Genomic DNA, 12,596 nt, shown 5'->3' with positions numbered 1-12,596 from the left:
TTAGAATCGCCAATCCACCTAACCTGCATGTCTTTGGACTGTGGGAGGAAACCGGAGCGCCCGGTGGAAACCCACGTAGACATGGGGAGAACATGCAAACTCCACACAGGGAGGACCCGGGAAGCGAACCCAGGTCCCCCAACTGCGAGGCAGCAGTGCTACCCACTGCGCCACCGTGCCGCCCACCTGACATACTCTTTATTATATTTATTTATTGATTGATCGATTGGCTGTATTATCAGTCCCATGAGTCTGTATTCTTATTGTTATGTTTATGCTGCTGTATGCTTCTGAATTTCCCCTTAGGATTAATAACGTTTGTCAAATCTAATCTGTAGTACTAGGGTGTTGTACCGTGTTAGCCATTATGAATGTAGAGAAAAGCCAAGCAAAATGACACCTTTTATTGGCTAACTAGAAAGATTACAATATGCAAGCTTTCGAGGCAACTCAGGCCCCTTCTTCAGGCAAGATGTAATCACGAAAGCTTGCATATTGTAATCTTTCTAGTTAGCCAATAAAAGGTGTCATTTTGCTTGGCTTTTCTCAAATCTAATCTGATATGGTTTACAAGTGCTTTCATGGGCTCAAAACTAAAATGGCATATTCTTTGTTTTGTGAGAAATTTATGTTCTTTGGTCCTTCCATTCTCTCTCACTTGTTTCAAAGCATTGTATTAACACAGATACTTCATGATGCAGGTGCATTGGTTTCTGTGGTAGCACTTTAGCTTGAATTCGGCTGATGGCCGATTAAGAAAACAGGCAACGATTGAAAACCCAACAACAGCAGTTTAAAAGTAAAATAATCAATTAAGGATTCTGAATTGTAACAAGAAAATTAAATAAAACTACACCCAAAAATATTGTTTTATTGATAAATAAACGCGTTCAAATTAATACACTGATTAAACGAAACTCCGCAGGCATTGACGACAGACAGGACCATAATTGAGTACTCCTGGTCTGCCCTATTCGTTTACCAGTCATTTAAAGTGCTGCGTACAGCATTGCCTGATTATTATAGAAAGATATACGGCCCTGTCCCCATGCAGTTTAATGCAGACTCTGTGTTATCGTATATATAGAATTTTAATTATGATTGACTTCCATCAAACCGTGCATTAAGACTATCTATATCTTTTTTTAATTTTTCGATTTATCAGGCAGATATACAGACACCCCAACTAACAGATGTTATCCTTTCGAAGCCCCCAAGATGGCGATGCTGGCGGAGCGTAAGTTCTCCACATGTGATGTTTGATTTAGTTTGCTACGGTTTGTGATGCGAATGTTTTGAGTTTATATACCCACTGGAAAAACCTATTTTATGTGAGTTTAATCATCTGGTTGAGGCCAGGGCTTGAGGACAGTAAGCCAGTGGTGTCGAGCGCCAGGAAGGCAATGGATATACTCTGTTTGTATAAGTGATGGATGAACATCCAAACTCGTTGTAACGGACTGCGGCAGAGTGGTGACAACCGGGTTATCGGAAGCAGTTAATAAAAGTATTCAGACAGTACTTGCTGTGAATATAGCAGTAAATATTGAGTTTCCGTACACGGCTTGTTTAGCTACATAAACTAGTGCAAAAAGTCGTCAAAAGTGACCAGATTGTAATGACTCTTTAACGGGACAGAGCTCACTAATCCAGTGAGTGTGCGGAACGCAAATAAAACCGAAGACCTAGAAAGCAGACTCCCCACCGAAAGGAGTATCGTGCGCCTTGTAAAAACGTCCAAGAAATTAAACGTTTTCGGTGTGGGTTAATAAGTAGTGACTTGTATATCCATAGCAGTAGAGTGTTGTACCGTGTTAGCCATAGATTGATACAGGAGACAGTAGGGTGAAATGACCCCTTTTATTGGCTAACTAAATAGATTACAAATGCCAATAAATGGGGTCTTTTCACTCTACTTTCTCCTGTAAGTAGTGACTTGTGAGAGGACTCCATATTAGAATAGTCACATGATTAGTATGGGATGTAAATTGTGCTACCAGACGTCCGAGAAGTGACCAGCTGCAGTCAGGGTGGTTTAGGCCTCGGACAGATCCGAGCACTTCAGACGCTATGAGGTCCATAAATTGACGTCCCCTTCTGGAGCCATTCCCCTGTTTCACTGGTGAACTGACGCCCCTCATAACAATTTCAATTCCCTTCTGGTTCCTGTACTCCAATGTGTATTCAGCATTTATTAAACTTCTAAACTGTCGAGGTCTCTCAGTTCTGCATCTGAAGTAGTTGTTTTGGTGTTATACTAGAAGCAAATTGAACAAAAAATCTTAACATTTTGTATTTTATAGTATACATTTTATATCTACGTTTGCCATGTCTCCTTCACGAGACTGCACTTTTTAATCTTCTTCTTTCAGCTGCTCCTGTTAGGGGTTGCCACAGCAGATCATCTTCTTCCATATCTTTCTGTCCTCTGCATCTTGTTCTGTTACACCCATCACCTGCATCCATAAACCTTCTCTCAGGCCTTCCTCTTTTCCTGTTCACGGGCAGCTCTATCCTTAGCATCCTTCTCCCGATATACCCAGCATCTCTCCTCTGTACATGTCCAAACCAACGCAATCTCACCTCTCTGACTTTGTCTCCCAACCGTCCAACCTGAGCTGACCCTCTAATGTCCTCATTTCTAATCCTGTTCATCCTCATCACACCCAATGCAAATCTTAACATCTTTAACTCTGCCACCTCCAGCTCTGTCTCCTGCTTTCTGGTCAGTGCCACCGTCTCCAACCTATATAACATAGCAGGTCGCACTACCGTCCTGTAGACCTTCCCTTTCACTCTTGCTGATACCCGTCTGTCACAAATCACTTCTGATACTCTTCTCCACCCTGCCTGCACTCTCTTCTTCACTTCTCTTCCACAATCCCCATTACTCTGTACTGTTGGTCCCAAGTATTTAATCTCGTCCACCTTTGCCAACTCTACTCCCTGCATCCTCGCCATTCCACTGACCTCCCTCTCATTTACACACATGTGTTCTGTCTTGTTCCTACTGACCTTCATTCCTCTCCAGGGTCTCCTCAACCTGCTCCCTACTATCGCTACAGATCACAATGTCATCAGCAAACATCATAGTCCACGGGGACTCCTGTCTAATCTCATTTGTCAACCTGTCCATCACCATTGGAAATAAGAAAGGGCTCAGAGCCGATCCCTGATGTAATCCCACCTCCGTCACTCCTACCGCAGACCTCACCACTGTCACACTGCCCTCATACATATCCTGTACAACTCTTACATACTTCTCTGCCACTCCCGACTTCCTCATACAATACCACAGCTCCTCTCGAGGCACCCTGTCATATGCTTTCTCCAGGTCCACAAAGACGCAATGCAACTCCTTCTGACCTTCTCTAAACTTCTCCATCAACACCCTCAGAGCAAACATTGCATCTGTGGTGATCTTTCTTGGCATGAAACCATCCTGCTGCTCACTAATCATCACCTCACTTCTTAACCGAACTTCCACTACTCTTTCCCATAACTACATGCTGTGGCCCATCAATTTTATTCCCGTGTAGTTACTACAGTCCTGCACATCCCCCTTATTCTTAAATATCAGCACCAGTACACTTCTACTCCACTCCTCAGGCATCCTCTCACTTTCCAAGATTCCATTAAACAATCTCGTTAAAAACTCCACTGCCATCTCTCCTAAACACCTCCATGCTTCCATAGGTATGTCATCTGGACCAACGGCCTTTCCATTTTTCATCTTCTTCATAGCTGTCCTTACTTCCTCCTTGCTAATCCGTTGCACTTCCTGATTCACTATCTCCACATCACCCAACCTTCTCTCTCTCTCATTCTCTTCATCTGCTCAACACACTCTCCTCGCTTGTGAGTACGTTTCCATCTTCATCCTTTATCACCCTAACCTGCTGGTCATCTTTGCCAGCTCGGTCCTCTCTGTGACCCACAGGTCCTTTTCTCCCTCCTTAGTATCCAACCTCTCATACAACTCATCATGCGCCTTTTCTTTAGCCTTCACCACCTCTCTCTTCACCTTGCGCCTTATCTCCTTGTACTCTTGTCTACTTTATGGATCTCTCTGACTATCCCACTTTTTCTTCTCCATCCTGTTCCTCTGTATACTCTCCTGTATTTCCTCATTCCACCACCAGGTTTCCTTTTCCTCTTTCCTCTGTGCAGATGTCACGCCAAGCACCCTTCTTGCTGTCACCCTTACTATATCTGCTGTAGTTTCCCAGCTGTCTGGTAATTCTTCACTGCCACCCAATGCCTGTCTCACCTCCTCCCTAAACTCAACCTTGCAGTCTTCCTTTTTCAACTTCCACCATTTGATCCTTGGCTCTGCCCTCACTCTCTTCCTCTTCTTGATCTCCAAAGTCATCCTACAGACCACCATCCTATGCTGCTTAACTACACTTTCCCCTGCCACCACTTTTCAGTCTTCAATCTCCTTCAGATTGACTCTTCTGCATAGGATGTAATCTACCTGTGTGCATCTTCCTCCACTCTTGTACGTCATCACTCCACAGATGCACGCTTCCGATAGTCCCGTAACGAAGGGCTTTATACCACTCCAGTTGTTACACATGGCATTGCACATAGTGTCCTCTGGCTTGTGTACAGCTGCTCGGCCATTTCATGAAGCTCATGAAGTTGTGCTGATGTTGCACGCAGAGGCAGTTTGGAACTCGACTGTGAATTTTGCCAAAGAGGAGAGGACAATTTAATGCACTTATGGCCCTACTTGGTCAGTTTGCGTGGTCTTCCACTTCATGGCTGAGCTGTTTTTGTTCCTCCGCACTTCTTCTTCACACTAAGGCTGGGTTTATACTTTGCGTGCCATGCCGCGTGTGCCTGCTTGTGCGAGTACTTTACGTAAATCTAGAATATTCCACCAGGTGATGGTGCGAGACATCATCACCGTGATGAAATGTTCGGCCTTGCCATGTTGTGAATTTCCTGAAACAGCCATTAAAATTAAGAGGACACCTTGCTACAATATCTGTGAAAAGGATGGGAGCTTAATGATTACATCCGTCAATCCAGGGATGCCCCCATCCCAGCAAGCATCGGGAGCGAGACAGAAATAATCACCGGACGGTGCATCAGCTCATCACAAGAACACGAGCACACGCACACTCACTGGTGTCATTTTAGCGTCACCAAATCCCCAAACCTGCATATTGTTGGAAGGAAACCAGGGCACACTGTGGAAACCCACCAGGAAAACATGCAATCTCCAGGCAGGGAACACCAGGGACGTGACTCCGTACTGCGAGACAGCAGCGCTACCGCTTTGCCACTATGTGTAATTATTATCAGTATTTATTATTTAAATGAAGTTAACGACTTGTATGTAAAACATAACATACATACTTTAATGCATTTCATAATGAAAGTGATATGAAATGCCGGACTATTCAGAATGAAAGAGCAGATTTCAAAAATTTATTTCAAACAAACTATATAAGACATCACTGGACAGAAAAAAGGTCAAAGTTCCAAAGCCCACCTAAAAGTACCAGTGAATGCCACCGAGCTCTGTTTCTCATTTATAGTATAGTAGCATTTCCACTTGGAGGTCTGGCGTTAACTAAAAAACACCATTCCAGGACGATGGATTGGAAGAGGTGGACTAAAAGATCTTGCTCATCGTCTGTGGCCTCCCCGGTCTCCAGACCTTTACCCCCTGCAATTTTTATCTATGGGGGTACCTTAAAGAAAGAGAGTGTTTGTTCCACCTATGCCCGCTAATCTTTAAGATTTGAGACATCGAATTGTGGAAGCTGTGAATTCAGTAACTAGGGACCAGGGGCCTCATGTATAAACGGTGCGTACGCACAGAAATGTTGCGTACGAATGTTTCCACGCTCAAATCGCAATGTGTAAAACCTAAACTTGGCGTAAAGCCATGCACATTTCCACGGTAACTCATACCCTGGCGTACGCAATAATCTCTGCTCGGTTTTGCAGACTGGCGGCACCCAGCGTCAAAGCAGTGCTACTGTTACTATGTGGTCACCCTTTCTTTCTTAGCTCCACATTCCTGACGCGGCTTTATAAATACACTGAAATTAACTGCATATTGTTTATTAGTGTAATGCATCTGATTGTAATTAACCTGCAACAATATAATGGTCCAGGGAATAGCCATAGTATTCCAAATACCATAACTGCTTTAGTGTTGTTACTCTCACTGGCATCTTCTTCTTCTTCTTCTTTTTGCTGCTCCCGTTAGGGGTTGCCACAGCGGATCATCATTTTCCATATTACTCTCACTGCACCACTCGGAGTATTTATATCACTGTATCTGAGTGTGAATCACAGCAGCAGCTGATCGGAAAGAGAATTATCGATATACAGTTTCAAGTACACACTACCTCAACCACGGCAAAAAGCGTCAAAGCCTTTCCTATACAGACCTCGCGTTTCAGAAACAGTTTCATCCCAAGAACTCTAAATGCACTCAATCAGTCCATCAAGTGCTCCTTGTAGAACTGTTTGTACTTATAAGTACAATCACCTCACTGTAAACTTACACTACAGTTATAATATTGCACAACCTGCGCTACTTTATAAAGCGCGTATGATGACAATATCATTTTTAAGATGAAATGCAGAAAAATATGTTGCTTATAGTAAGCAGATAAAACTTTAACTTCATTTAAATAATCTGTATTGTTAATAATTAAACATGTGAGGACACGGTGCCGCAGCGCTAGCTAGTTCATGGATAGCTCCTGCCTTGCGCTGTATTCTTGCTGGTGCTGACGCGACACTGGAAGGATAGACGAATAGAATAATTAAACATGTACTATGAAGATATTTCAATATTCCTTAAAAGTTTTGAAGAATCGGCGTTCTAAGCTTACAAAGGCTTAACGTCTATTACAGAGCTGATTGTGTGGCGATTGGGTTTTTGAAGAAATAAAAGTAAGGACAGGAATTGGAGGTTAGTACGTTTGAAAGAGACAGAACTTGTGTAATAAATTATTTCATCGAAGGTCGCACATGGTGCAGCAAGCCTCTTGCGTGAGATATGAACAATCACTGCGCCACTGTGTTCCCATGTTTAATAACATGATTTCATTCCTATCATCATGAAACTGATATCACGTATACATCTCAGTATTTTAATTATTCAGAGAGCTGTCATATCTCAAACGTAATGGATTCTGTGTCCTGTCGGAGAAAGAGAAAGAACGGAAGCACGTAGTGATTCACACACATAGAGCACATAGAAGATCAAACACAGAACAAAGCATTTAACGTGCTACTTGAGAAACTAGTAAAATAAACAATTTTAAGATGAAGTTTATGATGTTCTACTTTAATGGCAAAATACATTAGGTGATTAAAGGGAAATTTCAAGATTAAAGTTGACATTTCGTGCTTTTTTCCCCACTGTGTGCCTATTTTGTTTTCTCTGTACCCTAATAAGCTTTCATATGACACTCAGACGGTGGGCTACGACTCGCTTTTTCACGGCGACTTTGATATGTGATTTCTTTTTTATTTCGGGCACTGTGCGACTTTGTGAACTCGATCTTTCGAGTTTCTCCGACACTCTGTCACTCGATCAACTTTCTTTTGTTGATTATACCACTGTTTAAACCAACAAATAGTACGTTTTTCCTTTGCCTCCACTTGGTATTCACTGAAATTCTTATATTTTCCCCCGTGCTTTTCCCATTGTCTTTTCTCAGAAGGCTATTTATATCGATTTGCATATTCAAAGAGGCGTAATTCTGGGAGGAGTTGGGGCGGGACAGAAGGCACGTGCACGTGCGTTACTTTTCACGCTGATCGGGATTTATGTAGTGGAAGAACGTGAAAGTTTGCGTGCGCACAGATTCCTGCATCTGGATTTTTCTGTGCGTACGCACAGTCCCGCTTTTGTGCTTACGCCATGTTATAGTGTGAGTTCTACGCATGGTGTTATACATGAGGCCCCAGTTGACTTGTGTGTGTGGCAAGGAATGGTCTACCATTTTGATGTTTCTCGCGCTACACCTGGTGCTCGTGTCGAGTGCATGTAACCTCAAGGACCACAGGACCAAACTTTGAACTTTCCTCTTTCCAGTGATATGCGGAATGTGTTTCTGTCTTATGCAGTTTGTTTGAAATCTGCTGTGTCATTTTGAAAAGCCCTGTATAAATGTAAGGATTCTAAATGAGCAGAGAGCTGAAATATCATAAATGTAATGTGTTCTGTGTGGCAATTGTCGGAGGAAGCCCCAGAAGCATTATTAGTAATAATATTAAAATTTCTTTGCATTTATATAGCGCTTTTCTCACTACTCAAAGCGCTTAGCAATTGCAGGTTAAGGGCATTGCTCAAGGGCAAAAAAACAGAGCAGAGTCCCTATTGGCATTTACTGGACTCGAACCAGCAACCTTCCAATTGCCAGTGCAGATCCCTAGCCTCAGAGCCACCACTTAACAGCTGGGTCGGTTTTAAGATGATATTTTTGATGTTCTACTTTAATGATAAAGTAAACTATGAGGTTAAAGTGGACATTTTGAAATGAAAGCCAAAATTTTCACTGTGTCCCTAATTTGTTTTTCTCTTTGGCTCAAATACGGCGCCATACATTCTGATGCTGTTGTGATAAAAAACAGAAGATGTGAGACTTTTAAAGTGTATCTTGTCATTATGATGGGGAATATGCCATGCTTGAATATAAAAGCACCACGACTGCATTTGCATGTCTGCATTTTGCTTCACCACATTGAACCACTCATCAAACATCGAAGCGCGCACATCGATCCATCTGCAAAGTGGCTTGCTGTTACATGTTAGTAGTAAACAGAGACTCTGATGTCTTGATGACTTTTTTCACATTGTGCCCCCCGGTTTTTTTTTTTTTTTTTTTTTTTTTTGCGGGTACTGCAACTCGCACACATCGTGTTAATTTCTGAGGACGTGCTCAGAGGACGCGTCGAATGAACGCTGGCAATGTGTGGCAGCCATGATGTGTGTGCATAGTGCATATGCGTTTTGAGCATGAAGAATAAACTGGCCTTAACAGAGCTTACAGTTGACTGGGCAGATCTAGCAGAGCAGAAATTTCACATACTGACTTGTGGGCAAAGGTGGCATCTTAAGACTGTGCCACGTTTGAAGTCCCTGAGCTCTTCAATACAACCCATTCTGTCCATCAATGGAGATTGCATGGTGTTGTGTTTGGTTTTATGTACCTGTTAACAATGAAACACCTGATCTCCATTTGGAGTGTTGTTCACATGTTGTTGGCCATATCGTTTTATATCGTAATGTGTGTACAGAATATGTGTGTATACTGAATCTTTTTTCATTTCTGTTCTTTTTCCAATGTTCTCTTGGCAGCCCGCAGAAAACAGAAGTGGTCAGTGGATCCCCGGAACAGTGCTTGGAGTAAAGATGATTCAAAGTTTGGGCAAAAAATGCTAGAAAAAATGGGATGGACAAAAGGAAAGGTAAGAAAAATATAGGAGTGTGTCCCATCTAAAGCGTTTCCAAGCATGAAAATCTCATTGTAACCCAGAGTTTCTGGTCTTGCCACACCTGCTCTAGAGTGTGAGCTCTGTTAAGTTGTGGACTTAACAGCTGACCATATTATTCGGACTGTCGTTTTGTCACAAACAAATCTCTGTATTACATAAAAAAAAAATCCTGCAATGAGACAAGAGTTTTTGGAAGAGATTTTTTCAAGTCCCGTGAGATAGGACATTTGCAATGAGATTTGTTCAAGTCCTGCCCTCCTCTCAACCATATTCAAACATGCCTACGGTCCTCTCACCTCTCAATGGTGTGAATGCTGTTGTCAGAGACTCTTCCTGTGCTCTCAGCTCTTATACATTTTTACGTTTTCCTCACTTTAAGTTCCCAATAGAAGAAGACGTATTATGTCCAAATCTTATTGAAGAATTTCATCACAAAGGGTTATCAACAAAAGAAATGAGTACACGGGCAATCCTAGCACAGAGAAATGATGAAGTCAAACGAATTAATGAAAATGACGATCAGTTGCACAGCAAGTTGGTTAAATGTGTATCAATAGACTCTGCTGAAACAGTTGGTGGTGATGGTGTGGAAGATGAAAACATCAACTTACAATATCATGAAGAATATCTACAACCGTTAAACTGTCAGATCTTCCCCCGCATGAATTACTGTAGAAGGAAGGATGTATCCGAGAAAAGTAATGTAGTACATCTTCAGGGGATAACATTACACAACAAAGGAGAATCTTGATATACCATTCATATTAAAACTTTAACAGTTTCCGGTTAGAATAGCTTTTGCAAAGAATATTAACAAATCACAGAGTCAAACATTAGAAAACGTCAGTTTATTTATTGGAGAGAAAGAAATGAAATTCAATCACGGGCAGTTATATGTTGCATTGTCACGATGAAAGTCCAAACACAGAATCAAAACTCAATGCGATTTTGACGAAAATGTAATTCAAAAAATTGTTTTTACTGAACGCAACATAATTTACTTTCAAATTATTACATTTTGCTATTTTTTAGTATGGTTCATTACTCGCTGTAATGTAAAATAGTTAGTTCTATTACGCATATGTAACAATTCCCATGAAAGTAACAATTTGTTTAAATTGTACATCCGCATCCCCATACACGAGTGGCAGAACCACAAAGGGTTAGCGCAGGCACGGGGGTTGGTGAGCGAAGCGAGCAGGGGGCAAAGCCCCCTAGTATATAATTAAGAGAAACTAAGTCTTGAGTCAAAAAGCGAACCTCTCGATTTACTAGTCAATTTACGACCCAGCCCTCAACCATGAGCTTTTTGGTAATGCCCAAAAGAATGAGATCGCGGGTACAAACGGCCAAAATGAGCTTCCTCTGCCTGATGGCTGGGCTCGACCCTTAGAAGAGAGGGTGAGAAGCACAGACATCCTGAAGAGGTTAGGAGGAGAGCCACTGACCCTCCATATCAAGAGGAGCCAATTGTGGTGGTTCGGGCATCTGATACAGATGCCTCCCTATGAAGGTTTTATGGGCACATCCAGCTGGGAGGAGACCCCCGGGGAAAACCCAAAGCTCACTGGGAGGATTATGTCTCCTGGGAAATCCTTGAGATCCCACAGTATGATTTGCCAAGTGTGGCTGGGGAAAAGGACATATGGGCCTCAGTGCTACGACCTGGCTTTGGATAAGCGGTGGATGAATGAATGAACAAATCCTGAAATATAAATCTATCTGATATTAGGGTGTGTTGCTTATTTTTTGTATACCATTTATGCAGTTTTTTTCTTATCTAATTTTAATTTATTTGCATGTAATTACTTCTTCTGCTTGTGTAGGTTTTATGTCCCAGCTCCTTCCTACATGGGCTTTGCATGTTCTCCTCATATCTGATTGGATTTCCTTTGGGTGATCTGGGGCATCTGCTGCTGAAGAAAGATTCACTGATCTTGACTTAGCTGACAATGCTATGATCTTCGCGGAAATCAATGGAGGGTCTGATGGGGGCTCTCAACAGACTGAGTGAGGAGTCTGAGTGCCTGGGCTTGTGAGTGTCCTGATAAAAACCAAGAGCCAGGCCTTTAATGACCTCTTGGGCATGGCCATCAGCAGTGTGTCAGTCTGCGGAGAGAGTGTCGACCTTGTCGAGAGGGTTACTTACCTCAGCAGTGACATTCATGTCGCTGGTGATTCTTCCTATGAAGTCAATAAACGGATTGGGAGGTGATGAGGTTTGTTGGAAAGGGATGGGTGGCACTTCTGATATCTCTACAAAAGGACAAAGGTCCAAGTCTTTAGATTTCTGGTCCTCCCTATATGGTTGCGAGACATGGACGCTATCCAGTGACCTGAGATGAAGACTGGACTTCTTCAGTGTCTCTTCAGAGAATCCTGGGGTACCGTTAGTTTGACTTTGTGTTGCTCATGGAGTCCTGAATGAGGCACATGACCTGCATTGTGAGGGAGCGTCAGTTACGGCACTACGGCCATGGCGATGGTAATTTGGCCCAAATGTGTGTTTAGATAGATAGATAAATAGATAGATAGATACTTTATTAATCCCAATGGGAAATTCACATTCTTCAGCAGCAGCATACTGATACAATAAATAATATTAAATTAAAGAATGATAATAATACAGGTGAAAAAACAGACAATAACTATGTATAATGTTAAATATTAACGTTTACCCCCCCTGGTGGAATTAAAGAGTCGCATAGTTTGGGGGAGGAACGATCTCCTCAATCTGTCTGTGGAGCAGGACAGTGACAGCAGTCTGTCACTGAAGCTGTTATTCTGTCTGGAGATGACATTATTTAGTGGATGCAGTGGATTCTCCATAATTGATAGGAGCCTGCTGAGCGCCCTTCGCTCTGCCACAGATGTTAAACTGTCCAGCTCCATGCCAACAATAGAGCCTGCCTTCCTCACCAGTTTGTCCAGGCGTGAGGCGTCTTTCCTCTTAATGCTGCCTCCCCAGCACACCACTGCGTAGAAGAGGGCACTCGCCACAACTGTTTGATAGAACATCTGCAGCATCTTATTGCAGATGTTGAAGGAAGCCAGCCTTCTAAGGAAGTATAACCGGCTTTGTCCTTTCTTGCACGTCCTGCAATGGACTGGCACCCTGT

The 12,596-nt window shown here is 42.5% G+C and overlaps 1 protein-coding gene across 1 annotated transcript in view; it reads left to right on the top strand.

Moving 5' to 3' along the window:
• Nucleotides 1-1,147: 1,147 nt before the first annotated feature.
• The window catches only part of pinx1 (PIN2 (TERF1) interacting telomerase inhibitor 1), a 259,762-nt gene continuing 248,313 nt past the window's right edge, over nt 1,148-12,596 (top strand). Inside the window, exons 1-2 of the mRNA XM_028796384.2 lie at nt 1,148-1,237; nt 9,341-9,450. Of these exons, the coding sequence (XP_028652217.1) occupies nt 1,219-1,237; nt 9,341-9,450 (129 nt within the window). The 5' untranslated portion in view covers nt 1,148-1,218. The remainder of the gene's footprint in view (nt 1,238-9,340; nt 9,451-12,596) is intronic.

Source organism: Erpetoichthys calabaricus, chromosome 3 (genome assembly GCF_900747795.2).
Source record: "Erpetoichthys calabaricus chromosome 3, fErpCal1.3, whole genome shotgun sequence".
NCBI classification, from domain to species: domain Eukaryota; kingdom Metazoa; phylum Chordata; class Cladistia; order Polypteriformes; family Polypteridae; genus Erpetoichthys; species Erpetoichthys calabaricus.
This window is presented reverse-complemented; position numbering and strand designations above follow the sequence as displayed.